Here is a 26,559-nt window from a genome sequence, read left to right as displayed (position 1 = left end):
AATAATCAGTTCTGGAGATTTCAATACTCAAATATTCAAAGAGTTTAAATTTTAACCCACCCACCAGTAGCAAAAAGTAAGAAAGTCATGTACTAACACCTTTTGTTGGGCAACTTTCCCTTATTGGATAATCCCTTTAGCATTTGTGACAATATAAGCATATAATTTTTTATATCAGTTTTTATCATACATCCAGAAGCAATAGCCACAAAACAAAAGGCCATTTTCAAATGTCTCTCTCCCTCTCCTTCTCTTTTTGTTTACTTAAACCCCAGCAGCAAATTCAATACTTTTAGGATTGACTGAGACCCCAGCTGGAATACAAGGAGCTGCTGCATCAGTGGATAGAGTTTTTGTTTGTTTGTTTGTTTTTTATTCTTTATTCATTAAGGTATTACATGTCTCCTTTTCCCCCCAATTCCCCCCGTCACAGCACATGCCCTCACCGGGCTGTGTCTGTGTCCATTGGTTATGCTTATATGCATGCATACAAGTCCTTTGGTTGATCTCTCTCCCTCCCTCCACCCTCCCATGCCTTCCCTCTGAGTTTTGATGGTCTGTTTGATGCTTCTCTGTCTCTATTTTTGTTCATCAGTTTATGTTGTTCATTATATTACACAAATGAGTGAGATCATGTGATAATTATCTTTCTCTGACTGGCTTATTTCGCTTAGCATAATGCTCTCCAGGTCCATCCATGCTATTGAGAATGGTAGGAGTTCCTTCTTTTTTACAGCACCATAGTATTCCATTGTGTAGACATGTCACTGTTGTTTTTTTTTTGTACCACTGCTTTCTTTTCTTTTTTTTTTAAATAAATCTTTATTCAGATTATTACAATTATTTCTCCTTTTTCCCCCCATAGCTCCCCTCCACCCATTTCCCACCCCACCTTCTGCCCTTACCTCCCCCCCACTGTCCTCATCCATAGGTGTATGATTTTTGTCCATTCTCTTCATGAACCCCCCATGCCCCTTACCCCTGAGAATTATCAGTCCACTCCCTTTCTATGCCCCTGATTCTATTATATTCACCAGATTATTCTGTTCCTCAGGTTTTTAATTCACTTGATTTTTAGGTTCGCTTGTTGATAGATATGTATTTGTTGTTCATAATTTTTCTCTTTACTTTTTTCTTCTTCCTCTTCTTTAAGAATACCTTTCAGCATTTCATATAATACTGGTTTGGTGGTGATGAACTCCTTCAGCTTTTTCTTATCTGTGAAGCTCTTTATCTGCCCTTCAATTCTGAATGATAGCTTTGCTGGGTAGAGTAATCTTGGTTGTAGGTTCTTGCTATTCATCACATTGAAAATTTCTTGCCACTCCCGTCTGGCCTGCATAGTTTCTGTTGAGAAGTCAGCTGACAGTCGTATGGGTGCTCCCTTGTAGGTAATTAACTGTTTTTCTCTTGCTGCTTTTAATATTCTCTCTTTGTCTTTTGCTCTTGGCATTTTAATTATGATGTGTCTTGGTGTGGTCCTCTTTGGATTCCTTTTGTTTGGGGTTCTGTGGGCTTCCTGGACTTGTAAGTCTATTTCTTTCACCAGGTGGGGGAAGTTTTCGGTCATTATTTCTTCAAATAGGTTTTCAGTATCTTGCTCTCTCTCTTCTTCTGGCACCCCCATAATTCTGATGTTGGTACGCTTGAAGTTGTCCCAGAGTCTTCTTACATTATCTTCAACTTTTTGGATTTTTTTTTTTGCTTTTTGCTTTTTCGGTTGAGTGTTTTTTGCTTCTTTGTATTTCAATTCTTTGACTTGATTCTTGGGTTCCTCTATTCTGTTTCTGGGTCTCTGTATAATATTTTTTATTTCAGTCAGTGTATGTTTAATTTCTAGTTGGTCCTTTTTCATATCTTCGAGGGTCTCGTTATATTTATCGGCCTTTTCTAGGATATTCTTAAAAAGTCTTATAACCGTGGTTTTGAATTCTATATCCAGTCGTTTGTTTTCCTCCATTTCTTTCGTTTGTGATCTGATTCTTTGACCCCGCATTTTCATTGATTCCCTGAGTTGGTAAGGTAGATATTTGTGCTAGGTTTCCAATATGGCCCAGTGGGTCTGCTTCCCCAGTTAACCTGAGGTGGACACTCTTGGTGCACCCCTTTGTGGACTGTGTGTACAGCCTTGTTGTAATTAAGTCTTTATTGTTGTTGGTATCACTGGGAAGAATTGACCTCCGGGCCAGTTGGCTGTAAGGATCAGCTGTGTCTATGCTGGGAGAAGTTCGGTGCTGGAGACAGCCTTATAGGATTAGACTTGCCAAATTGCAATAGCCTCTGTGCTCAGCTTGGATGGGGTGGAGTCTCAGTTTTGGCTTCCTGTCAGCCTTGCCCTTGCACGCATGTGCGCTTTCAGTCCTCCGCCTTCCCCAGCTCGAGTCTCCGCCCGAGAGTCCAGACTCCCCCACAAGAGCGTGGGTCCCCAGGGGCTCGCCTGCAACTGGGGTTCACTGCAGTCAGAACTGGGGCTCAGTGCCGTCAGGAGCCTCTGACTCCCTTTCACTAGGGAAAGCCTGTGGCAACTTCCGCAGCCTTTGTGCGCACTGGCCCGCGTGCGCCTTCAGACTTCTGCCTTTCCCAGCTCGAGTCTCCGCCCGAGAGTCCAGACTCTCCCCGTAAGAGCGTGGGTCCCCAGGGGTTCGCCCGGAACTGGGGTTCAGTGCAGTCAGAACTGGGGTTCAGTGCGGTCATAGGCTTCCTTCCCCCTTCCGCCAGAGAAAGTCAGCCAGGCTCTCAGCCGCCCTTCCTCTCTGCGTGCACAAAGCCCCTTTGCCGTACCTCCAATTCTCTGTGAGCTTTCCTCTTTCCTTCTAGTTGTAGAATTTTCACTCAGCCAGCTTTCCTGTGGTTCTGGATGGTGTCCGTTCTGTCTTTTAGTTGTAGTTTTGAAATTGTTGTGCGAGGCAGCAGTTTAGGTGTTTACCTATGCCGCCATCTTGGTTTCTCCCTGTACCACTGCTTTCTAATCCACTTATCTGCTGATGGGCACTTAGGCTGTTTCCAAATCTTAGCTATGGTAAATTGTGCTGCTATGAACATAGGGGTGCATATAGCCTTTCAAATTGGTGTTTCTAGTTTCTTGGGATATATTCCTAAAAGTGGTATCACTGGGTCAAATGGGAGTTCCATTTTTAGTTTTTTGAGGAAACTCCATTCTGTTTTCCACAATGGCTGCACCAGTCTGCATTCCCACCAGCGGTGTACGAGGGTTCCTTTTTCTCTGCATCCTCACCAGCACTTGTCATTTGTTGATGATAGCCATTCTGACAGGTGTGAGATGGTACCTCGTTGTTTTGATTTGCATCTCTCGATGATCAGTGACTTTGAGCATATTTTCAAACGTCTCTTGGCCTTCTGTATATCCTCTTTCAAAAAGTGTCTATTTAGGTCCGTTGCCTATTTTTTTATTGGATTGTTTGTCTTCCTTTTGTTAGGTTGTATGAGTTCCCTATAAATTTTGGAGATTAAACCCTTATCGGTGATAACATTGGCAAATACATTCTCCCATGCAGTGGTCTTTCTTGTTGTTTTGTTGATGGTTTCTTTTGCTGTGCAGAAGCTTTTTATTTTAATGTAGTCCCATTTGTTTATTTTCTCCTTAGTTTCCATTACCTAGGAGCTGTATTGGTAAAGATATTACTATGACAAATGTCTGATATTTTGCTGCCTGTGGATTCCTCTAAGACTTTTATGGTTTCCCGTCTTACATTTAAGTCCTTTATCCATTTGAGTTTATTTTTGTGTATGGTGTAAGGTGGTGTCTAGTTTCATTTTTTTGCACGTATCTGTACCAGTGGATAGTGTTAACCCCTCCCCCCTTTTTTCCTGATTTATTTAAAGTTTGCTCCAGTCTCGGAAACTGACTTAATCTTTCCCCCTCTTACTTGAAGGAGGGATCAATACAAAGATTTAACATTTTGAATCACCCAAAATGTTTTTCTTGGGGGATTTTTGGATCTTTTCCTTCCCACCTAGAGGAGAGAATGAAGTTCACAGACATCTCCTAAACCGCACTTTTTAATCCCTTAACTTTAACTACCATGGCCAAAAGCAGCCCATGGATCCAATGAGCCAATTCTCCTGGAGTTGGATCTATCATTTCAAAATCACATCTTTACCTCACAACAAACATCATTTCAGCTGCTGTTTCATACCACAGATGGCCATGTGGCCACTGGGCATCGAAGGTTCGTCACTGTGTCCCCTTCATCCTCCCTTTTCCCAAACATGCTTTAGCCACATTTCAGTGAGTTAAGTGGTTTTAGAAGTCCGACTTCTGACATCAACTGTCACCCCTCGTTTGGGAATTTGTTAGAAGAATTTACAGGATTCAGCATATAGTTGTATTTATGGATAAAACTTACAGTACTCAAAGGATACAAAGCTTAATCAGAAAAAGGGAAAGGGATATTTGGGTGAAGTCCAGAAGAAACCAGAAGCAAGCTTTCAAAGGTCCCATTGGATGTGCATAATTCCTCCAGCAATGAGATGTGGAAAATGGCCAAGAATGCCTGTGTTTAAAAACGCAAGATTTTTCAAAGGTCTATGGAACACTGGAAGAGTAGTGAAAGGAGCCGAGATTTTGTTATTTTGATACGCGCTTCAAATCTGGCTGTGCTGCTTAGTAGTAATGTCCACTTGGGCAAGTGATAATCTCTTTGAATTTCAATTTCCTCATCTATAAAATGTGATACACAAATCTCCCAGTCACAGGGTTGTTACAATGAAAATAGCATATGTAAAATATTTGACTCTATACTTGGCAAAAAATAGGGGCTCAATATATGTAATATTCTACTTACCTTGGGGGGAATAAAGGCCACTAAAAGACAGGGACCATAATGTTTATAGAAGCTTTGTTTATAATAGCCCCACTGGAAACAACCCAAACGCAGCCCCAAATAACCAGTAGATTGGGGGGGGGGGGAGTGGAATATTCATACACTTTTTTCATGACACAGCATGAACTACTCTTACTGCAAAAGCATGGAGAAGTCTCACCAACCTAATGTTGAATGACAAAATAATGCAGGCTATATAATTCCATTGAAAGCAAGTTCAAAAGTAGGCAAAATTAATCTAGGATGACAGAGAGCAGAAATAGTAATATTTTGGCGGGAGGATGGGTGGGAAGGAAGAAAGAAGGAGCCTGCTGGTGTGCTGGGAATGCTCTATGTCTTCACCTGCATGGGGGTGGTTATACAGGGGGAAATGTATGTGAAAATTCATCAGACTGTGCACTTAAGAGTGGTTCATTTTACATGTATATGTAAATTATTTACATTTGAAAAAGATTTTTAATTGATTTTTAGAGAGAGCAGAAGGGAGAAGGGAAGAGAGAGAGAGAGGGGGAGAGAGAGAGAGAGAGAGAGAGAGAGAGAGAGAGAGATAGAGAGAGAGTAACATTGATGTGAGAGCAAAACATCTCAGGGATAGAGCCTGCAACTGGGCATGTGCTGTGTCCTGGAATGGAATGGGCAACATTTTGGTGCTGGGATGACACCCAAGCAGCTGAGCCACACCGGTCAGGGCTATTTACATTTGTATATCCTATCTAATAAAAGAGTAATATGCAAATTAACCATCACTCCACTACACCCACACGCCACGCCCACAAGCCATGCCCACCAGCCAATCAAGAGCGAATATACAAATAAACCCAAACAAGATGGCTACAGCCACAGAGAGCAGGAGGGAAGCTTGGGTTTCCCCGGCAATGGAGGAAGCCAAGCTTCCCGCCTGCCCTTGCCGGCCTAGGCCTCCACTCAAGGCTACAAAGTTTCAATGATAGAAGATACATAAACCCAAACAGAAATGGCGGCAGCCACGGAGCTGGAAAGAGCAGGAGGCTAGGGTTGCCTGCGGCGATGGAGGAAGCCAAGCTTTCCACACACCCTGGCCGGCCCAGGCCTCTGCTTAAGGCTACAAAGTTTCAATTATAGAAGATACATAAATCCAAACAGAAATGGCTGCCGCCTCGGAGCAAACAGAAGGCTTGGCTCCGCTCCAGGCTACAAAGTTTCAATTGTAGAAGATAAATAAACCCCAGATACCAGGGCCTCCGCTTGGGTAGCCGGGGGGTGTGGCTGGCCTGCAAACCACAACAGGCCCCTCACCCAGGCCGCCCCACGCCCCAAGAGAACCCCCACCCTAATCTAGGACACCCTTCAGGGCAAACCAGCTGGCCCCCTCCCATGCACCAGGCCTCTATCCTACCTAATAAAAGAGTAATATGCAGATTGACCATCACTCCAACACACAAGATGGCTGCCCCCATGTGGTCAAAGATCCTGCCCCCATGTGGACACAAGATGGTCACCACAAGATGGCCAGCAGGGGAGGGCAGTTGGGAGGGACCAGGCCTGCAAGGGAGGGCAGTTGGGAGCGATCAAGCCTGCAGGGGAGGGCAGTTAGGGGTGACCAAGCCAGCAGAGGAGGGAAGTTGGGGGTGACCGGGCCTGCAGGGAAAGGCAGTTGGGAGGGACTCAGGCCTGCAGGGGAGAGCATTTGGGGAGGACCAAGCCTGCAGGGGAGGGCAGTTGGGGGGGACCCAGGCCTGCAGGGGAGAGCAGTTGGGGGGACCAGGTCTGCAGGGGAGGGCAGTTAGGGGTGACCAGGCCTGCAGGGGAGCAGTTAGGCTTCAATCATGCTGGCAGGGGAGTGGTTAGGGGGTGATCAGGCTGGCAGGCAGAAGCGGTTAGGGGTAATCAGGAAGGCAGGCAGGTGAGCAGTTGGTGGCCAGCAGTCCTGGATTGTGAGAGGGATGTCCGACTGCCCTTTTAGGCCCGATCCCACCGGGCAGTCGGAAATCTCTTGAGGGGTCCCCGATTGGAGAGGGTGCAGGCTGGGCTGAGGGACACCGCCCCCCCGTGCACGAATTTCGTGCACCGGGCCTCTAGTGTATAAATAATGTCAATTCAACACCCTTTGCCCCAGGAGCTGCATTTTATATCAACATCAATTTTATTTATTAGGAGAGTATCTAGCTCTAGATATGACATGCCAATAGCTGGCCATCTTGCAGGCTGCAGTCATTCTGTCCCTGTGAGTGACCCCATTTTAGAGCCGGCCTGGAGCTGACAGGCATATGATGAGGGTCATGCAGGATCATCATTGACAGCTGGAGACGCCATCACAGCCATCGCAGCAGAGCACCGGGAACATCAGGCAGTGGACTGTGCTTTCCACCCTGAGGCTGCGAGGCACTAGCCTGGCAATGGAAGGATTACAAAGCCTCTCAATTTAAAGAGACAGGGGGAGGGGAGGGGCATGTGGGCAGCACAATTTATAAATAGACATTCCCTGGGCTGCCTGATGGTGAAGGGGTTGTTTAGTAAATCTTTCTCCTTTTAAGGATCCATTTTCGGAGACCATTTGAAAACGCCAGTTTCTTTTTTGTCTTTTGGGGAGATCCTAGGTTTCATCAAGTCTGCGGAGTTTGACAGTCTTTCTGTCTGCCAGATTTAGAGTCAGGCCTTGGATATTTTGAATCACCTCTCCATGGAGCACAGAGGTGATGATGATGATGATGATGATGATGTGTCTTTTGCCAAGTGGATGAGCAGCTTCTGGGGTCACAGCTGGATAGAGGAGGATGAGAGAGGACTCCGGGTCCGCCGAGGATCACAAGACACCAGTTACAGGAAAGCTTCCCTGCCCTGCCCAGTGAGTTATCCCATGGACTAGGGGAGGGCTGGACTAGGGGAGGGGGATTTCTCATGGATAATTTTGGAAGAGTCCTTCAGTATAAAGTTTTCTTTGGTTGAAAATCAGTACTCCCAAATCTTTTTTATGTCCACAAAAATACCTTTTATCATTTTGTCTTATCCTCCAAGGGACCTCATTTTCTTCTACTAGGCAGTGATTTCTTTATTATTATTATTTTTATTTTTGTTTTTATTTGTTTTTTCTTTTTCCTTTTTAAATTTTCTTTTTATTTATTTATTTTTCTTTTTTCTTCTTGATTTTTTTAATGTAATGATTTCTTCATTTTTAGTATTAAGGTATCTAACTTCTATGCAGAGTTCCTGATAAGCCTGAGATAATCCTACTGAGTGACAATATAATTCAGGTCAAAGGGAAGAAACTTGATGCTATAGTTACTAGTAGTCTGTGTAGCATGGGTGTGGACCAATGTGTGATTTCCAATAGTCTTTTTAAAACAGTGAAAATAACTTCACTATTTGGTGAATTCTAAGGAATTGGGGATTCCACATAATTAATCACTCCCTTTGCCTGGCCAGTGTGGCTCAGTTGGCTGGAGTGTTGCCCCATATTCCAAAGGGACACAAGTTCAATTCCTGATCAGGGTACATACCCAGGTTGTGGGTTCAGTACCTGGTCAGGGTGCCTACAGAAGACAGTTGCTGATGGATGTGTCTCTCTCTCTCTCTCATTGATGTTTCTTTTTCTCTCTGTCTCTCTGTCTGTCTGTCTGTCTCTCTCTCTCTCCCCTTTCCCTTCCTCTCTGAAATTAATAAAAGTATATTTATAAATAAATAAATAAATAAATAAATAAATAATCCCCTTTGATAAATTTGATACACTTTTTTCTTCTTGTTCCCATTTAGTTTCCTGATGGGAGAGGGAACCCAAATTCTCCTATCCTCAGCACTATTTTCCTATGGCTGTGCAGAGCACCCAGTGTCTAGGGAGTAAGATGTGAGCTGGAAAGCCCTAAGAGGGGAATGGATGGGCCTGACGAGGTGCGGACTGGGCAGCAGGTACCAGCAGGGTTCCTCTGCTCACCTGGGGGCGGGGGGTGTAGAGGACTCCACAGTAGACATGTCTGTCCTCTGCTCCACAGCCACACAGTGATGCTACAGCTTTTCTTTTTTACAAGTCACTTAGAATTCTAGGTACCAGAGAATCCCTCCTCACCCCCCTGTTTCTGTCAACCCCAGAACCAAGTAATTTTGGGGGTAATGCTATTTTATTTTATTTTTAGCTCCAGAGTTCTCAGGTGCAACCTCTTTTATTCCCAGTGATCAGCAAGGTGGAAGAGTGAGACCTCTTTGAGACACAAATGTTTAAAAATAGGTCTCTTACATTTGTGTGTACTCAAGGACAAAGGGCCCGTTTCAACACCGCTGTGAGCTTCGGGTTCCTTACGTGAAAAAGAAGGGATTGCCTGGATGATCTCTGAGAACACTTCTTGCTCCGACTTTCCATGACTCTGTTGTAAAACAGAACACCTACTCATCACACTCTTATTTTAATCGCTTATGTTCCGCATCAAGTGAGGCATTCATAATGTGTGAGCCAGGATATGATTAGTTTCCAGTTTCCAGATAATGTGAACCAGGAGGAAACAAAGAGAAAAGAAATCTGATTTACTATTTGTCACAACAGCCCTTTAGAGCCTCAGAAAATATGAAAACAAAGGAAGATACATGACATAAAATAGAATTTCTTAAATAAGTTTTACTACCTATTAGACTTTAAAAACTAAGATAAATTATTTAGAGAACTGACTTTTAGGTTGCAATGTATATTTTGTTTGTTTTTAAACTATATTTTTATTGATTTTGGAGAGGAAGGGAGAGAGATATAGAAACAGCAATGATGAGAGAGAATCATTGATGGGCTGCCTCCTGCATGCCCCCTACTTGGGATGGAGCCCTCAACCCGGGCATGTGCCCTGACTGGGAATGGAACTGTGATCTTCCGGTTTATAGGTCATTGTTCAATTACTAAGCCACACCAGCCGGGGTGGATTGCAATGTTTTTCAGTGAGTTTTAGGTACTGAGTTCACTGGTCTAGGGCTTTAACATCAAATGGACTTTCTCAGTGTTTCTTCTGTGCTCCAAGGAGGCAGCATCTGTGCTGCCCACATTACAGTATATCATTTGAGGGGACAGGGGATACAAAGTAAGCCTCTACCTACCTGCAACCAAGGTTTTTAAAATTTTCTTTAAAAGAAAACATCCTCCTCCCCCCATGTTATCGTCTCTCTTTATATTCTCAATTTGAAACAGTAGAAGATATTTTTAACCTTTACTTTTATTTCTGACTGACCTTAGGGTGGCCCACACTCTCAATGATTATAGTATCTCACCACAGGGGTGGTTCGCGTGTGGCTGCTCTCCAGGGAGGGCTGGGGCGGGCCCCTCAGAGCACCGCTCACAAACCTGCGAGGTAATTGTGTTTAGGTGAGGTCAGGAGGGCAGGGCCCTGCCAGATGCGATGGTGCCCTGACAGGGAGAGAGAGCAGCGAGCTTGTTCTTTGTCTCCCTTCCCATGCAGGCACCGAGGAAAGGCGAGCACACAGAGAATGCAGCCATCTTCGGGCAGGAGGGAGGAGGGCTGAGCTGGCCGTCACCTTGATCTTGGCCTTCTCAGCCCTCCAGACTCTGAGAAATAAATCCGTTTTCCAAGCCCCCCCAATCTATGGTATTTTATCATGGCAGCTTGAGTTGACTAAGGGATGTTCTCACCAAGAATGGTCATCACTGGACAGTGGAGACCCAGTGGAGGAAAACAATACTATACAAGATTGAATTTAATGGCATTTGGGGGTATGATCTCAGTGGCATGCGGTTTAGATGAGCTTAGTTTGGCTGCTTCAGTTTCTGAAGGAAGGAGACAAGTCCTTGAAACGGGGGGAGCAACCTCGGGGAAGGTGCCAAGTGTCTGAGGCATGGAGCCTCGTAAGTGCCAAGAGGCTTTCTTCCTGCTCTCCCTTATTTCCCTAGTTATGACTAGTGATAGGTCTTCATGGCAGTTTCACATTGATTTAGTGCCACCGTATGACAGAGCAGTATCCATTTATTCCCACCATTTAAAAAAATCATTTAAATGCATAGTTTAAAAAATATAAATGAATAAATAAATGCATAATTTAGAATGTCCTTTAGTTTCCCTAAAGGATGTCCAGTGGATGATATTGAATCTCTTTATTATTTCTACGAGAGCTACCTACCACTTTATCAGCTGAAAACTGGAATTTTTTTTTTTCCCTGATGCTGTTTCCATTTGTTGACTAATTTACATTCATCTTGATTCTGATGTTATCATTAGACACTGTTATATATTACTAGTGACCCAGTGCACAGATTGGTGCACATTGAAAGGAAATTAATTAGAAGGTGGCAGCAGGGCTGGACTGGGTGAGAGGGGCACTCTGGATCCAACCTCCCGTGGTCCCTCCCCAGCCGGCCACATAACTCGAGGATGACTGCAGGGAAAGGCAGGATAAAGAACATCAAGTTGTTAAGCTCTGAAGCGAAGATCTTACATAACTAACATCTTTAAAATCAGAACTTGGGGTCAGAGAGCACATAGGATTTTTCTTTAACAGCACCGGTTTCCTGGGCCCACGGTGGAAACAGCTAAGCTGTTAGAGCCTCTTCTGTAATAAGAGTCAGGGCACAGGGTAGTTATTGCTCTGAGAGTCAGTGCCTGCTGCAGGCTCTGCTGCTGGGGCCCCTGGGAGCTCAGCCGGTGAGGTCAGACCCCACCCCAAGTGACAAAGCCTCCTTCCACGACTGTGCAGGAGACAAGTACACACTTTGTAAAAATAAGTTATGTGGGGGCATTGATTCATGTCTTTGTAAGAGAAATTACATTACAAAGGTGCATAAAATTGCAAAAGTGGAACTTGTATCATAGTAAGTAACATTTTTAAAAGTGGGAGTTTCTCCCTGTAACCAATTAGAGTGCTCTTTTACACTTGTTTTTCACAAAGTCCCACACCAAAAACAAACGGGACATTCCACCGGATATAAGAAGATATTGTGATTGAAACTCTTGCCATTCTTTTTAAAAATGTGTAGGTTGTTGTTTTTATTGATTTTAGGGAGAGAGGAGGGGAGAGGGAGAGATAGAAACATTAATGATGAGAGAGAATCATGGATTGGCTGCCTCCTGCACGCCCCTTACTGGGGATCGAACCCGCAACCCGGGCATGTGCCTTGACCAGGAGGGAATTGAACCAGTGACCTCCTGATTCACGGGTTGACGCTCAACCACTAGGCCACACTGGCTGGGCAAAACTATGCCATTCTTTTCAGGCCTCTCAGTGGAAGAGGATATCAATATTTCATTCCCAGTCTCACATTTTAAATTTTTGTTTGAAAATGTTATTATGGTGCCTGGCCGGTGTGGCTCAGTTGATTGAGCATCGTCCCATGCACCAAGAGGTCACTGGTTCCATTCCCGTCAGAGTACATGCCCAGGTTGTGGGTTCCATCCCAAGTAGGGGGTGTGCAGGAGGCAGCCAATTGATCTCTCTCTCTCTCTCTCTCTCTCTCTCTCTCTCTCTCTCTCTCGCTCCCTTTCTCTCTCTCTAAAAAAATCAATAAAAACATATTTTAAAAATTATAAAAAATGTTATTGTGGTAAGAACAGTTAACCTGGGATCTATACCCTCAGCAGATTTTCATTTTTTTGCAGTTTTTAAAGTATATAACCCATTGTTGTTTTCTAGAGGCACAATACTGTGAAGCAGATCTCTGGAACTTACTCATCTTGCATAACTGAAATTTTATATCCACTGATTAGCAACTTTCCATTTCCCCTCCTTTATCCCCTGGCAACCATCAATCTATTTTTTACTTCTTTGAGTTTGACCATTTATGTGTTTGGGGTTTTTTTTTTAGTTTGACTATTTTGGATACCTCATGTAAGTGGAATCATGCAGTATTTGTGCTTCCCTGTCCAGCTCAAAAATTTAAAGTATCATCTTTTTCTTGATGATGTAAATTCACTCATTGTAGAAAACTTGAAAAATACTAAAAAGGAGGAGGAAACAAACAATCCCACATCACTGAGAAAACCTTTGGTCACAGTTCGGTATGTTTTAAGATTGCCCATCTTATGCTAGCACCTTACTTCAAGCCCCTCCACACCTCCCATTCCAGTCTCCCTCCCCTCAGGTCCCCATGCCCCCCAGCCCCAGCAGGCTTCTCCTCCTTCCACACCACAGCTCCTCCTGTGACAGGGCCTGGGCACACGTGGTGCTAGTCCTCAGGCAGAAAATGTTCCTGTTCTCTAATTAACCCTGCTTGTCCTTCAGATTGTAGCTTAGTCATTACACCTACACGGAAGTTTCCTGCTAATTCTCCCAGCCTCACCCACCCAAGTACACACAGTTTCACCCTGTTATATCCTCTCATTGCACCTTGAACCTTTGTGTTTTGCTTATTTTTGGTTAATCCTCACCCGAGTATATTTTTCCATTGCTGTTTAGAGAGAATGAAATGGAGGGGGAGAGGCAGGAGAAATCTCGATGTTAAAGAGACACATGGATTGGTTGCCTCCTGCATGCATCCTGACCAGGGCCGGGGATCTAGCCTGCAACTGAGGTACATCCCCTTGACAGGAATTAAACCCAGGACCCTTTAATCTGCAGGTCAAAGCTCTATCCATTGAGCCAAATTGGCTAGGGCCACCTTGAACCTTTGTAGCATGCGCCAAAGGAGTAAGCATGTGGGTATGTATTTTGTGTTTTTTCTCTGAGGCAGACATGAGCTCCACGATGGGCACACTCTGCCTGTTTTGCTCCCCAACTTATTCACAGCACCAAGTACCATAAATGGACTTGTACGTACACATTTCCCTCATGTATCTTGGCAGCTTTACAAATCTTTAACCATATTTCTGATCATCGTTTGACAACGAGTTTCTAGACATGTGTATTTGTCTGCCAGGGCTGCCATAACACAATGCCCCAGACTGGGTGGCTTGAACAATAGAAATTTACATCCTCACAGATCTGGAGGTGGGAAGTCCAAGATCAAGGAGTCGGCAGATGTGGTTTCTTCTGGGGCTCCCTTCTTGGCTTATAGACAGCCACCGTCTCACTGTGACCTCACATGGTTTTTCCTGTGTGAACACATCCTTGGTGGTCTCTGTGTGTCCAAATTTCCTTTTCTATTAGGACTCTAGTCAGACTGGATGAGGGTCTACCCTAGTGACCTTATTTTAACCTAATCTTTAAAGGTTCCAGCACCAAATGAGGTCACATTCTGAGTTTCTCACATAGGGCTTCAATATGTGAATTGGAGGGGAGGTACACAACTCAGCCCATAACAACACTCAACAGATGGATCCAAGGAGCAGGATATTTTAACCTCCCGACACATTTTGCCAATGGCTTACTGGGAAGGTGTGTCCATTTATAGTCCTACCAGCCAGGAATCACAGGCCTGTCTCTCTCCACTCTTGCCACTTCTTGGTATCATTAAGAAACATTTTTATTTTTATTTTTGCTAACCTGAAAGGCAAAATTGTACATTATTTCATTTAAATAATCTTGTTGACTAATAAGCATAAACAATTTTTACCATTTGGCATTTCTTTTTATTTTCATTCTTTATATATCTATTAATCCAATAGCTATTTAATAAACTCATCCTGTGAATAAGGCAAGGTGCTGCGAAGGACTGGGATTTCAGCAGAGAATGTTATGGAGATACAAATTAATGGAGAAGAGAGACATGTTACAAATTACTGATTACAGTTGTGATGAGTATGGTAAAGAGGTATGAGCGCCCAGAACATCTAACAGGGACCTGAACCACTCAGGGTGGCAGGAAAGGCTTTCTGGGGATATGCAGTTTCATTGGTGACTGAAGGATGATTAGCTATTAGTGAGGCAAAGGTGGTGGGTGAGGTCACAGGAAGAAAGAGCAAAGGGAAACTAAGGGTACAGTAGTAGAAGGCAAGGGAAAGAGTGTTTCCAGAAGGGCAAATGGGTTGAATGCTACTGAATTAGTCAAGACCAAAATGTGCACAGAACTTGGCAACATTGAGACCAATATCATAACCGAAATTAGTTGTGGATGCAAAAGTTTGAATGGAGTGGGTTGGGTAGTGAGAGAAATTGGGAGAGCAAGTGCCATAATTCTTCTAAGAAGTTTGATTTCTCTGAAATATTCTTCTGTGATCATTTTCCAATGTGATTTGAACACTTATGTCATTGTATTACATGACTTCTATGTTTTTCTGTATGTATGTAAGATATACTATGCATGGTCAGGATATTATTAAACACTAGAGGCCCAGTGCATGAAAATTCATGCACTGGAACGCGGGTCCCTCAGCCCGGCCTGCCCCCTCTCACAGTCCGGGAGCCCTCAGGGGCGGGAGGTGACCCAGCAATCAGGGAAAGGCCAGGTCTTGCCGTATACCTGCCGCACGGGCAGGGCTGAGGGGACTGGGCGCTGCCATCTTGTGACTGTGGGCACTGCCATCTTTGAGGGTGTGACAGTCAATTAGCATAGCCCCTCCTTATTGGCTGTGGGCACCGCCATTTTTGAGGGCGGGGCAGTCAATTAGCATATTCCCTTCTTATTGGTCATGGGCGCTGCCATCTTTGAGGGCAGGGCAGTCAATTAGCATATTCTCTCCTTATTGGCTGTGGGCGCTGCCATCTTTGCAACGGTGTGAGGGTCAATTAGCATATTCCCTCTTTATTAAATAGGACTGGAGGCCCAGAGCGCACGAAATCCTGCATGAGTAGCTCGCTTACGCTTGCCTCAGCTGGCTGCCCCACCCATTGCTGCTAGTAGCTTGCGCCCCACCCCGCCTGCCGCGAGAGCCACTGCTGGTGACCAGTCTTTGGTCATTACAGCATTATGACCACTGGGTTTTCATTATATAGATTAGTAACATGTAGTACATGTTTTTTGTTTTTTGTCTACTATTTAACTTTAAGTTGTTTTTGATGCATATTAGCTTTTTTTGCATAGTTAAATTAATTTTTTTCATTCTGATTTATTCCATTGCTCTTCTGCTTAGAAATTCCTTCTTTGGTGCTTGCTTTGGCAAGGTGTACTGGTTAATAATGCAGATTTCTTTCAATAGATGGTGTTACACATATGTTGATATGTATGCTATTTTGTTGTATTGACAATAAGCTTCAAAACTTCATATGTCAAATTTTCTGAGGGTGTTAACATCATAGATATTTTTACACTTAAAAATCTCAAATTTCATGCTAAAAAAAGAACATTTGCGGGAAGTTTTAATTCATTACTTTATTTTGAAGAAAAGTGCTGCTGAATACTTTGGGAAGCTTATGGTGAACATGCTCCATCTCAAGATACTTGTGAATGCTGGTTTAAATGCTTTAAAAGTAATGATTTCAATGTGAAAGACACAGAACATCCAGGTCAACCGAAAAAGTTTGAAGACGAACAATTACAAGCATTATTGGATGAAGATGTGTGTCAAACTCAAAAACAATTTGCAGAAAGATTAAATGTTGCTTAGCAAACAATTTCCAATCATTGACAAGCAATGGGAAAGATTTTAAAGGAAGGAAAATGGGTGCCACATCAACTGAACGAAAGACAAATGGAAAACCGAAAAGTCATCAGTAAAATGTTGCTTCAACAGCACAAAAGAAAGTCTTTTTTGCATCGAATTGTGACTGGAGATGAAAAGTGGATTTATTCTAAGAATCCCAAATGCTCAAAATTATGGGTTGATCTAGGTCAGTGGTCGGCAAACCACGGCTCGTGAGCCACATGCAGCTCTTTGGCCCCCTGAGTGTGGCTCTTTCACAAAATACCATGTGCAGGTGTGCAGGTGTGCACGTACAGTGCGATTGAAGGAGTACCCTAATTAAGTTAATAACAATGTACCTACGTATAAGTTTAAAAATTTGGCTCTCAAAAGAAATTTCAATCGTTGTACTATTGTTATTTGACTCTGTTGACTAATGAGTTTGCCGACCACTGATCTAGGTCAACCATCAACATTGACTGCAAGGCCAAATCGCTTCAGAAAGAAGTCAATGCTCTGTGTTCGGTGGGATCAGGAAGGTGTGGTGTATTATGAGCTTCCTAAAACAGGTGAAACCATTAATACTGATCACTACTGACAACAAATAATCAATTTGAACCATGCCTTGATCATAAAATGACCAGAATGTTCCAGAAGACATGGCAAAGTAATTTTGCTTCATGATGACGCACCATCACATACTTCAAAACCAGTTAAAGACCCATTAAAAGATCTTGCCTGGAAGTATTAACCCACCCGCTGTATTCACCAGACCTTGCTCCTTCAGATTACCACTTGTTCTGATCGATGGCACACACACTTTCTGAGCAGCACTTCAAAACATACAAAGAATTGGAAAATTGGGTCTCTGAATGGTTTACCTCAAAACAAGAAAAGTTCTATTGGGATGGTATCCACAAATTACCTGAAAGATGGTGGAAATGTGTAGCTAGCAATGGACATTACTTTGAATAAAACACTTTTGATGTTTCTCTTGAAATTACCATGTTTTCTTTGATTACAAAATCCACAGTAGTAACCGATACACCTAGTATACTAAAATTGGAATGATGCAGAGAAGATTAGCATGGCCCCTGCACAAGGATGACATGCAAATTAGTGAAGCATTCCATATTTTTTAAAAAAACAAAAAAAGAAATTCCTTCTTTGTACAGAAATCACATATTCATTTTTGTATTATTTCTTAAACATGTATGGTTTCATTAAAATTTGTTATGATTTTAGAATTTACTTATACATATCAATTCAAGGCTTTGAATGCTTCATTATATTGCCCTGATGTGGAGGAGCAAGATAGCTAGTCTTGGGATTTTCTACTTAATGTTTTAACCGATTGATTCTACTGCTTTATTGTAGAAGAAAGGTCACACTGATGAAAAAGATAAAATTTCAGTTCAACGTGAGATTTGTTTAGTTAGTAATTTATGGTTGTTCTGTCTCTGAGCTAAATTCATGCAGTCTCTTTATATTGTAAACATTTTTATTCTATATTTCCAGTTTCCTGTGCTTCCCAGAGTCACATCATATGACAGCCATCCTAGAAGGCATTCTCATGAGGACCAGGGATTTCGATGTCCTACCCACATGAAGGATTACAGAAAACGCTCAGAGGATGGGCCATTCAAGGACCCACTGGAATCAAACAGAAGATCCCATTCCAAAACTCGGGCATTTTCAGAGTCCTTTGAGCAAAAACTGTGCTTTAGAACCAAACGCTCTGTGTCTTTGGTATGTAACAGAGTTATTGAATATTTAAGCCATTTTAGAAAAGGAAACCCAAAGGGTTCTTCCTCCCCATACTTGTGGAGAACAAATCTAACTTTTTCATTTACAGCTTGTTGATAAGATCTTTGAAAAAGGACACTCAGTTTTACTGTACATAGCCCAGATGTACATAGTTTTTAATTATTTTTATTGAAGGCATCTGGTATGGGAAGAATTCCTGGAGGACCATTAGTGGAATGTTTTTGTTATGGAGGTCCTCTAGTTCTTTGAGACTGTTTTCATCACCCTTATTATAAACTAGAGGTCCAGTGCACAAATTTGTGCACGGGTGGGGTCCGGCCGATTGGGGTGGAGGAGGGCCGATCAAGGGCAGGTCCGGCTGGGGGGAGGGGCTGTGGGCAGTTGGCCAGCTGTCCCCGCCCCCTGGTCAAACTCCCAGTTGAACTCCTGGTCAAGGGGCTAATTTGCATATTAGCCTTTTATTATATAGGATAATTGTGACTCATTCTCCGTGCACTATTTGGAGAAGAGAAGAACTGCTTCTACTTCTCCTGTGCAGTATTTAATCCAGTAGAAGTAGTCTGTGATGCCCTGTTCCCTTGAACTTTTAAAAAGCATGTGGAGGGAACTCTCTGGTCACTATCTACTAGTAGTAAGTTTCTAGGAGTAGGGGTGATCCAGGCGCTCACAGTGGCCTTGGGGGGTGTCAGTAAAGAACAAGGGAGACAGGCATGAAAACGGGGGAATAATAGAAGCTCCAGTGGTGATGCTGAGCTTGCTTCATAAAGTAATAAGGCAGAGATCAATTAATTTGGGGGTACAGTTACTTTGGGGAAACTTGCTCAGAGTGGTCTTGAACAAAATACTTCTTTTTTTGTGGTCCTTTGCTGTTTGTTTTATCTTGCAAAACAGGAATGATAATATATTCTTCCATATAGTAGACAGAGCAAATAAGTGAACCTAGGTGTATTACCACCTGGTTCTTCAGCTACGCTCTGTGCACAAGGACACTCAGGTGCTTCTTACCTCATTGTCCATCTGAGCACAATGCTTTCTGCCTACCAGTAATGGTTGTTGGGACGGTACTGTGTGTCTTTGCCTCACTTTGGTCAGAGTAATCCTGTGTATCTATGTTCCTCCTTTAGTAAGCTGCTCTCTTCACCTGATCATAAGAGGAGTACAGAAGGAAGAATAGTAAACAGCTGTCTCTTATCAGGATATGTTTTATCCTTTCTTTATACTGCTTTTTAAAAATATGGTTTCAGACTTAAAGCAATGTTACAATAGTACAAAGAATACACCCTTCATTTATATTCCCTCCAGATATTAACATTTATCATATTTACTATACTCCCTTTCTCCTTCCCATCCCAAAACAAGAGCACAAGAACATTCTTTTATATAAACACAGTACAATAATGAAACTCAGGAAGTTACCACCAATGCAATACTTTGTATCTAATCTATTGACCTTATCCCTGTTTTGCCTCTTGTCCTGGTATTATTCTTTGTAGGGAGATTTCAGATCATGTGTTGCAAGCAATTCATTCTCGTTAATCTGTTTTATTCTGCAACAGTTCCTCAGTCTTCACTTGGCTTTTATAACACTGTCAGCTAAAGAGTACAGGGCAGTTACTTTTTAGAATGACGTTCAATTTGGGTTTATCTGATATTTCCTCATAGTTAGATTAAGATTATGATCTTTTGGCAAGAATAAAGCAGAAGTGAAGGAATTCCTGTTTTAAAACTACAAGTTAAAGTTACTAATTATATTCATTGAGGAAATTTAACTGCCTTAAATCCTTTCTGGAATAAGGTAGGGTATGAATATATTTTTAAAAATACTTTAATCTAAACACTTCTTTGTTGATTCTAATGGCCTCAAATTGTTTTTCACATAGTCTTATAAAATTGCTTAAGTGAAGCCATTTGCTAATATTATAAGCCCTAAAAGTGTGTAAATGTGTTTTTTATTGAAATATTTATCACATTATTCCTAAAATATAACATGCTGTTCCATTCATTTCCCAAGTTCTTCCTTTTTTAAAAAAATATATTTTTATTGATTTCAGAGAGGAAGGGAGAGTGAGTAAGAGATAGAAACATCAATGATGAGGGATAATCATTGATTGGCTGCCTCCTGCATGCCCCCTACTGGGCATCTAGCCTGCAACCCGGGCATGTGCCCTGACCAGGAATTGAACGGTGACCTCCTGGTTTGTAGATTGATGCTGAACCACTGAGCCATGATGGCCAGGCCCAAGTTCTTCCTTTAAAAAAAATTTTTTTTATTACAGCATTGTTTTTATTTTTTTTAATTTTTTTATTGTTTAAAGTATTACATATATTAGTACATATATCTCCTTTCTTTTTCCCATTGACCTTCCCCCAACCTCCCCTACCCCCTGTCGCATATCCTTATCCCACCACCCCAATGTCTTGTGTCCATTGGTTGTGCCTATATACAAGTCCTTTGGTTGATCTCTTCCCCCGCCTCCCCAACACTCCCTAGCCTTTCCGCTGTAATTTGACAGTCTGTTTGATGCTTTACTGCCTCTGCATCTATCTTTTTGTTCATCAGGTTATAATGTTCTTCATTTTCCATATATGAGTGAGATCATGTGGTATTTTTCTTTCATTGCCTGGCTTATTTCACTTAACATAATGCTCTCCAGATCCATCCATGCTGCTGCAAATGGTAAAAATTCCTTCTTTTTTACCGCAGCGTAGTATTCCATTGTGTAGATGTACCACAGTTTTCTAATCCACTCAGCTGCTGATGGACATTTGGGCTGTTTCTAAATCTTAGCTATGGTGAATTGTGTTGCTATGAACATAGGGGTGCATATATCCTTTCTGATTGGTGTTTCTAGTTTCTTGGGATATATTCCTAGAAGTGGGATTACTGGGTCAAATGGGAGTTCCATTTTTAGTTTTGGAGGAAACTCTATACCGTTCTCCACAGTGGCTGCACCAGTCTGCATTCCCACCAGCAGTGCACGAGGGTTCCCTTTTCTCCACATCCTCGCCAGAAGGAATAGAGTTGTTCATAGTATTTTTTAACAATCCTTTATATTTCTGTGGGGTCTGTTGTTATTTCTCCTCTTTCATTTCTTATTTTGTTTATTTGGGTCCTCTCTCTTTGCTTCTTGGTGAGCCTGGCTAGAGGTTCATCAATCTTGTTTATCCTTTCAGAGAACCAGCTCTTGGTTTTGTTGATCTTTTGTATTGTTTTTTTGGTCTCTATGTCGTTTATCTCTGCTCTAATCTTTATTATTTCCTTCCTTCTGCTTACACTGGGCTTTTCTTGTTGCTCTCTTTCTAACTCTTTGAGTTGTAGGGTTAGGTAGTTTATTACCATTGTTTCTTGTTTTTTTTTTTTTTTTTTTTTTTTTGTTTTTTTTTTTGCAGTAGGCTTTTAGAGCTATGAACTTCCTTCTCAAGACTGCTTTCGCTGTGTCCCATAGATTTTGGATTGTTGTGTTTTTATTGTCATTTGTTGCCATGATGTTTTTTTATTTCTTCTTTGTTGTCTCTGGTAACCCAGTCATTGTTTAATAGCATGCTATTTAGTCTCCAGGTGTTCGATTTTTTTGGATTGTTTTTATTGTAGTTGATTTCTAGTTTTATGCCACTGTGATGTGAGAAGATGCTTGATATGATTTCTATCTTCTTGAATTTGAAGAGACTATGCCTGTGACCCAATATATGGTCTATCTTTGAAAATGACCCATGTGCACTTGAGAAGAATCTATGTTCTGTGGCTTTGGGGTGAAATGTTCTGAAGATGTCAATTAATTCCATCTGGTCTAGTGAGTCATTTAGGATTGATGTTTCTTTGCTGATTTTTTGTTTAGAGGATTTGTCCAATGGTGATAGTGGGGTATTAAAGTCCCCTACTATGATTGTATTGCTGTCAATCTCTCCCTTGATATCCTCCAGGAGTTTTTTTATGTATTTGGGTGCTCCTGTATTGGATGCGTATATGTTTACCAGAGTTATTTCTTCTTGCTGGATTGCTCCCTTTAGTATTATGAAGTGGCCTTCCTTATCTCTTTTTATGTCCTTCACTTTGAGATCTAATTTGTCAGATATAAGTATTGCTACCTCAGCTTCTTTTTCATTTCCATTCACGTGGAAAACCTTTTTCCATCCCTTCACCCTCAGTCTGTGTGCGTCTTTTTTTCTGAGGTGGGTGTCCTGTAGACAGCAGATATATGGGTCATGTTTTCTTATCCAATCAGTTACCCTATTTCTTTTGATTGGGGCATTTAATCCATATACATTTAAAGTTATTATTGATAGGTACTTTTTTATCACCATTTTTATTCTTTACCCCTGTGTTCCTTCTTCACTTCCTATTTCTTCTTTTTACAGCATACCCTTTAGCATTTCTTGCATTGCTGGTTTGGTGGTAATAAACTCCCTTAGTCCTTTTTTGTCTGTGATGCTCCTGATTTCACCCTCCATTTTGATTGATAGCCTTGCTGGGTACAGTATTCTTGGATTCAGACCCTTTCTTTGCATGACTTTGTATATTTTATTCCATTCCCTTCTGGCCTGATTGTTTCTGTTGAGAAATCAGTTGCTAGTCTGATGGGGGATCCTTTGTAGGTAACTTTCTGTCTCTCTCTGGCTGCTTTTAAGATTCTTACTTTGTCGTTGGTGTTTGCCAATTTAATTATAATGTGCCTTGGTGTCAGTCTTTTGGGGTTCATTTTGTTTGGGACTCTGTGAGCTTCTTGGATTTGTGTGGGTTTTTTCTTCCCTATATCAGGGAAGTTTTCTGTCATTATTTCTTCAAACAGGTTTTCTATTCCTTGCTCAGTTTTCTCTCCTTCTTGCACTCCTATTATGCGGATGTTGTTTTGTTTTGTGTTGTCCCAAAGTTCCCTTAGGCTCTCCTCCTGCTTTTTAATTTTTTTTTTTCTAGAAGCTGCTTTACTTGGGTATTTTTTCTACCTTGTCTTCTAGCTCACTAATTTGGTCCTCTGCTTCTTCTAGTCTACTTTTGATGCTTTCTATTGAGTTCTTTACAGCAGCAATGTCATTTTTCATTCCTTCTTGGTTCTTCTTCATTCCCTCTTGGTTCTTATACATATTGTTGAATATGTCTTTCATTCTTTTCAGCCACCTTGTGACCATTTCTCTGAATTCTTTCTCTGTCAGATTGCTTGCCTCCATTTCGTTTACTTCCTTTTCTGGTGATGCCTGCTTTTCTTTCATATGTGGGCTGTTTCTTTGTCTCCCCATGATCTGTCTTCTCCAGGTGTCTGGTTATGTAGTTCTCTCTCTCCTTATCCCAGGTGAAATCTGACCTTTTGTGAGGGGGTGCAGAGCTCCTCTGAATCGGTGTGCTCATGCCACTTGGGAACCAGTGTCCTCGGGTTCGCAGCTGTTTGCTGGGTGCCGTAGTTGTGGATTTTCAGGCTTCCAATAACATCCACTTTCCCCTTCAAGATGGCATGGTCTCCGTGTTAGAGCCGGTCGCTCTGGGAGGGAACCCAGCAGCATTGGTGGCTTCCCGGTCAGGGGAACCCCGTCTGGCCATCCCCCACAGTCTCCTAAAGTATAGCTGTCCCTCAACTCACTAACAAACACTCCCCATGTGACCACACACTCTCCCTTTGTTCTCTCACTCACAGACTATCTTTCAGTCTGCCTTTCTGTCAGCAGCCATCCCAAGTTCTTCCTTTTGCATGCCAAGATAACCAAGGCACCATTTTCAACTTTTTTTTTTAACTCAAGATTTCTTTTCATAGGTGTCTATCTATATATATAAAAGCCTAAGCGACCGGCTGGCCAGCCGACTGGTTGGCCAGCCAACCAGCCGGCCAGTAGCTATGACCCGCACTAACCACCAGAGGGCAGACGCTCAATGCAGGAGCTGCTGAGCTGTGGTCACTTGGCAACGGCGGTTCTCGAGTCACACACCTGGAACCAGGGAAGAGGGAGCCCGATTCCGGGGTGTGTCACCCAAAAACTGCCCTCTTGCAATCCAGGACCCCTTGGGGGATGTCAGAGAGCCAGTCTCATCCTGATCCCCGCAGGCCAGGCCAAGGGACCCCAACGGTGCATGGATTGGGCCTCTAGTATACTATTATAGCTAGAAATCTGCTAGGAATTTACAAAATTATTTCAATTTTCATATGATAAAATATTTATAGTAAATAATTTTAAATTAAATATTTTCTTTTATATCAGTTTTAATGAGTATATTATAAAGTTTATCTTAATACAAAATTAAAAATTCAGAACATATACAGATATTTTAAAACTTTTCTATTTCACAGTGGACACACCTTTCCAAAGCTAACTACATTAAAAAGTGTGACTTGTCAGTGAATTTAAAAATGACATTTATTATCTTTTGTTTGGGCACCAGGTGCATACTAATGTGTAGATTTAAATTCTGTATCTTTTAGCATCAAAAAGACCCAGAAACTGCTTTTGTAGCTGATTATGACCAACAACAAATGACTTTTCAATATCATTTTGTTATTGAAAAACCCAGTTGGCTTATATTGATAATTTTCACATTTTGTTTCTGAGTGAGATAAGAAAAATATTTCAGGTCATTATTTTTGAGTATTTTTCAGTCTTTATTCTCAATAAAGGAAAAGCCAAAGTGGAAATAATCATCACTATATTTTCTTTTTTATACTGTTCTTTTAAGTAGTAGAGACATTCATGACTGCTAAATATAAATTTTGATCAGACTGATGGATCTAATACAAATGCTGCACCTAATGAAAATAATCTGGAGGCACATTAATGGAGCTAATTCAGTTTTTAAGTTCCTCTTAGTTTGTATCTCAGCTTCATCAATTTGTTTAGCTTTCTGTCTTCAATGAATGGACCAATATGGATCGAAATGAAATGATCTTGGTACATCACACAAACAGTTTACATTGCAGAGTAACTGACACCCCTGCAGGGCTGAGTTGTGACCTTGCTCATCTCACTGCCGCTCACCACTGTGCCAATTCACTTGATAGGCATTTAGGGGTTCCTGAGCGTTTCTAGATCAGATGGAGGAGGGGAGAACAATGATTTTATTTCTTTTACTTTAAAAGAGAAAAGTGTAAACCGGTATCATCATCACCACATTTATCAATGCTCTTCTTTTGGTCAGTAATTCCTTTGAAAGGCCTTCCCTGACCATGGAAACTAAAGAAGCCGCCCTCACCTCTAATAGTTCCCTATCATATCATCCTGTTCATAGTTATCATTGCACTCATCACTATTTGTTATTCTCTTGTTTCTTTTTAGTCTTATTGTCTGTGTCCCCCCACCTAGGTATAAAATGTAGGAAGTTGGGTCTCTGTAGTTGGTGCTGTATCTCCTGATCCCAGTGAACACGGGCCCCTGAGTAACCTGCTGGGGACTGTTTCATGATTTGGGTGTTATTTTGACACTTCAGTCTTCACAAAGTCCTCAGGTTAAAACTTGTGCAAACCCTACTATTAGTATAATTTAAGGGAGTGGACACAGGGACGTTAGAATCATTGCATGTATGATTCACTTGCCACATTCCTTTTCAGTTTCGTGCTGTGAAATCACCTCCCTCCATGTGTCAGAGGCAAAGAGTCAGTCACGCGCAAGCTGAGTTTCCTCCATAGAGCACCACAGGCCCCCTATTCCTTTTATTTATGACTAAAACCCTTTGCACCACCCTTAGGCTTATGCTAATTTATTACAAGAAACTAAGATGTGGAAGTCTGCTCAATGATCAGGCCTTTCTTCATTTCTGATAATTAAGAAAAATGCGGAATGTTGTCAGCCGCCTGCACTTTCATGCTTTTCTGATCCTTCTCTTCCAGGGACCTGAGAGCAGAAAGGAAGGAAATGAAAGAGAATGCCTGTGGATGGAGACAAGATCTCGTAAGAAAGTGGAGGAGAGGAGGAGCTCTAGGAAGGAAGAGCATGGAGAAGCACACATGGTTCCTTTCTCGGAGAAAGGACCCAAATAGGACTTTGTTTCCACATTGGGACGACAGATGCTGCTCTGTTTTTTGGCTTCTGTATACTATGCTGTGGGTGGTAGCTGTAAAAAACTGTCTGCGATGCTGAGTGATGGAAGTGGGTGCTGGTTCCACTGCTCCCCAAGAAGACTGCATCATACTCCAGCTCTGGCATCTGAGCTGAGAGTTTGATCTGCTTTGTTATCCTTTTATGGGAATCCTATATAATAAAAGGCTAATATGAAAATTTTCCCCTCAACCAGGAGCTCGACTGGGAGTTTGACCAGGGGGCAGGGTGGCCCCTCTCCCCAACTGGCCCTGCCCCCTATTGGCCACCTTCACCCCAATCTGGGTGGGGTCAGCTGCCAACCTCCTGAGTCCCCTTCCCCCAGCCGGCTGGCCTGATCAGCCTCGATCAGGGCAGGCCAGCTGGACCCCACCCGTGCATGAGTTTGTGCACTGGGTCTCTAGTAAGAAGGATGAAAGGTATTTTAATAGAATAAATTAATTCTTGAAAATGTAAAGAAAGATATTTAAAGAACCATCCACACTTCTTCACCAGTCCTTCTTCACATCAATATCACAAATAATCTTTTTTTTTAAAATATATTTTTA

The 26,559-nt window shown here is 42.1% G+C and overlaps 1 protein-coding gene across 1 annotated transcript; it reads left to right on the top strand.

The window, feature by feature from the left end:
• Positions 1-7,189: 7,189 nt before the first annotated feature.
• LNP1 (leukemia NUP98 fusion partner 1) lies at positions 7,190-26,202 on the top strand. The gene is made up of 3 exons (XM_080658435.1): positions 7,190-7,668; positions 17,753-17,983; positions 25,804-26,202. Exons 1-3 carry the CDS (start codon positions 7,504-7,506, stop codon positions 25,951-25,953), a joined length of 546 nt encoding a protein of 181 aa, XP_080514561.1. The 5' UTR covers positions 7,190-7,503; the 3' UTR covers positions 25,954-26,202.
• Positions 26,203-26,559: the final 357 nt, after the last annotated feature.

The sequence above is a fragment of the Plecotus auritus genome, assembly GCF_963455305.1.
Source record: "Plecotus auritus genome assembly, chromosome: 2".
Taxonomy (NCBI): Eukaryota; Metazoa; Chordata; class Mammalia; order Chiroptera; family Vespertilionidae; genus Plecotus; species Plecotus auritus.
The sequence above is the reverse complement of the archived record's forward strand: the minus strand, read 5'-3'. Positions and strand labels throughout refer to the sequence as shown.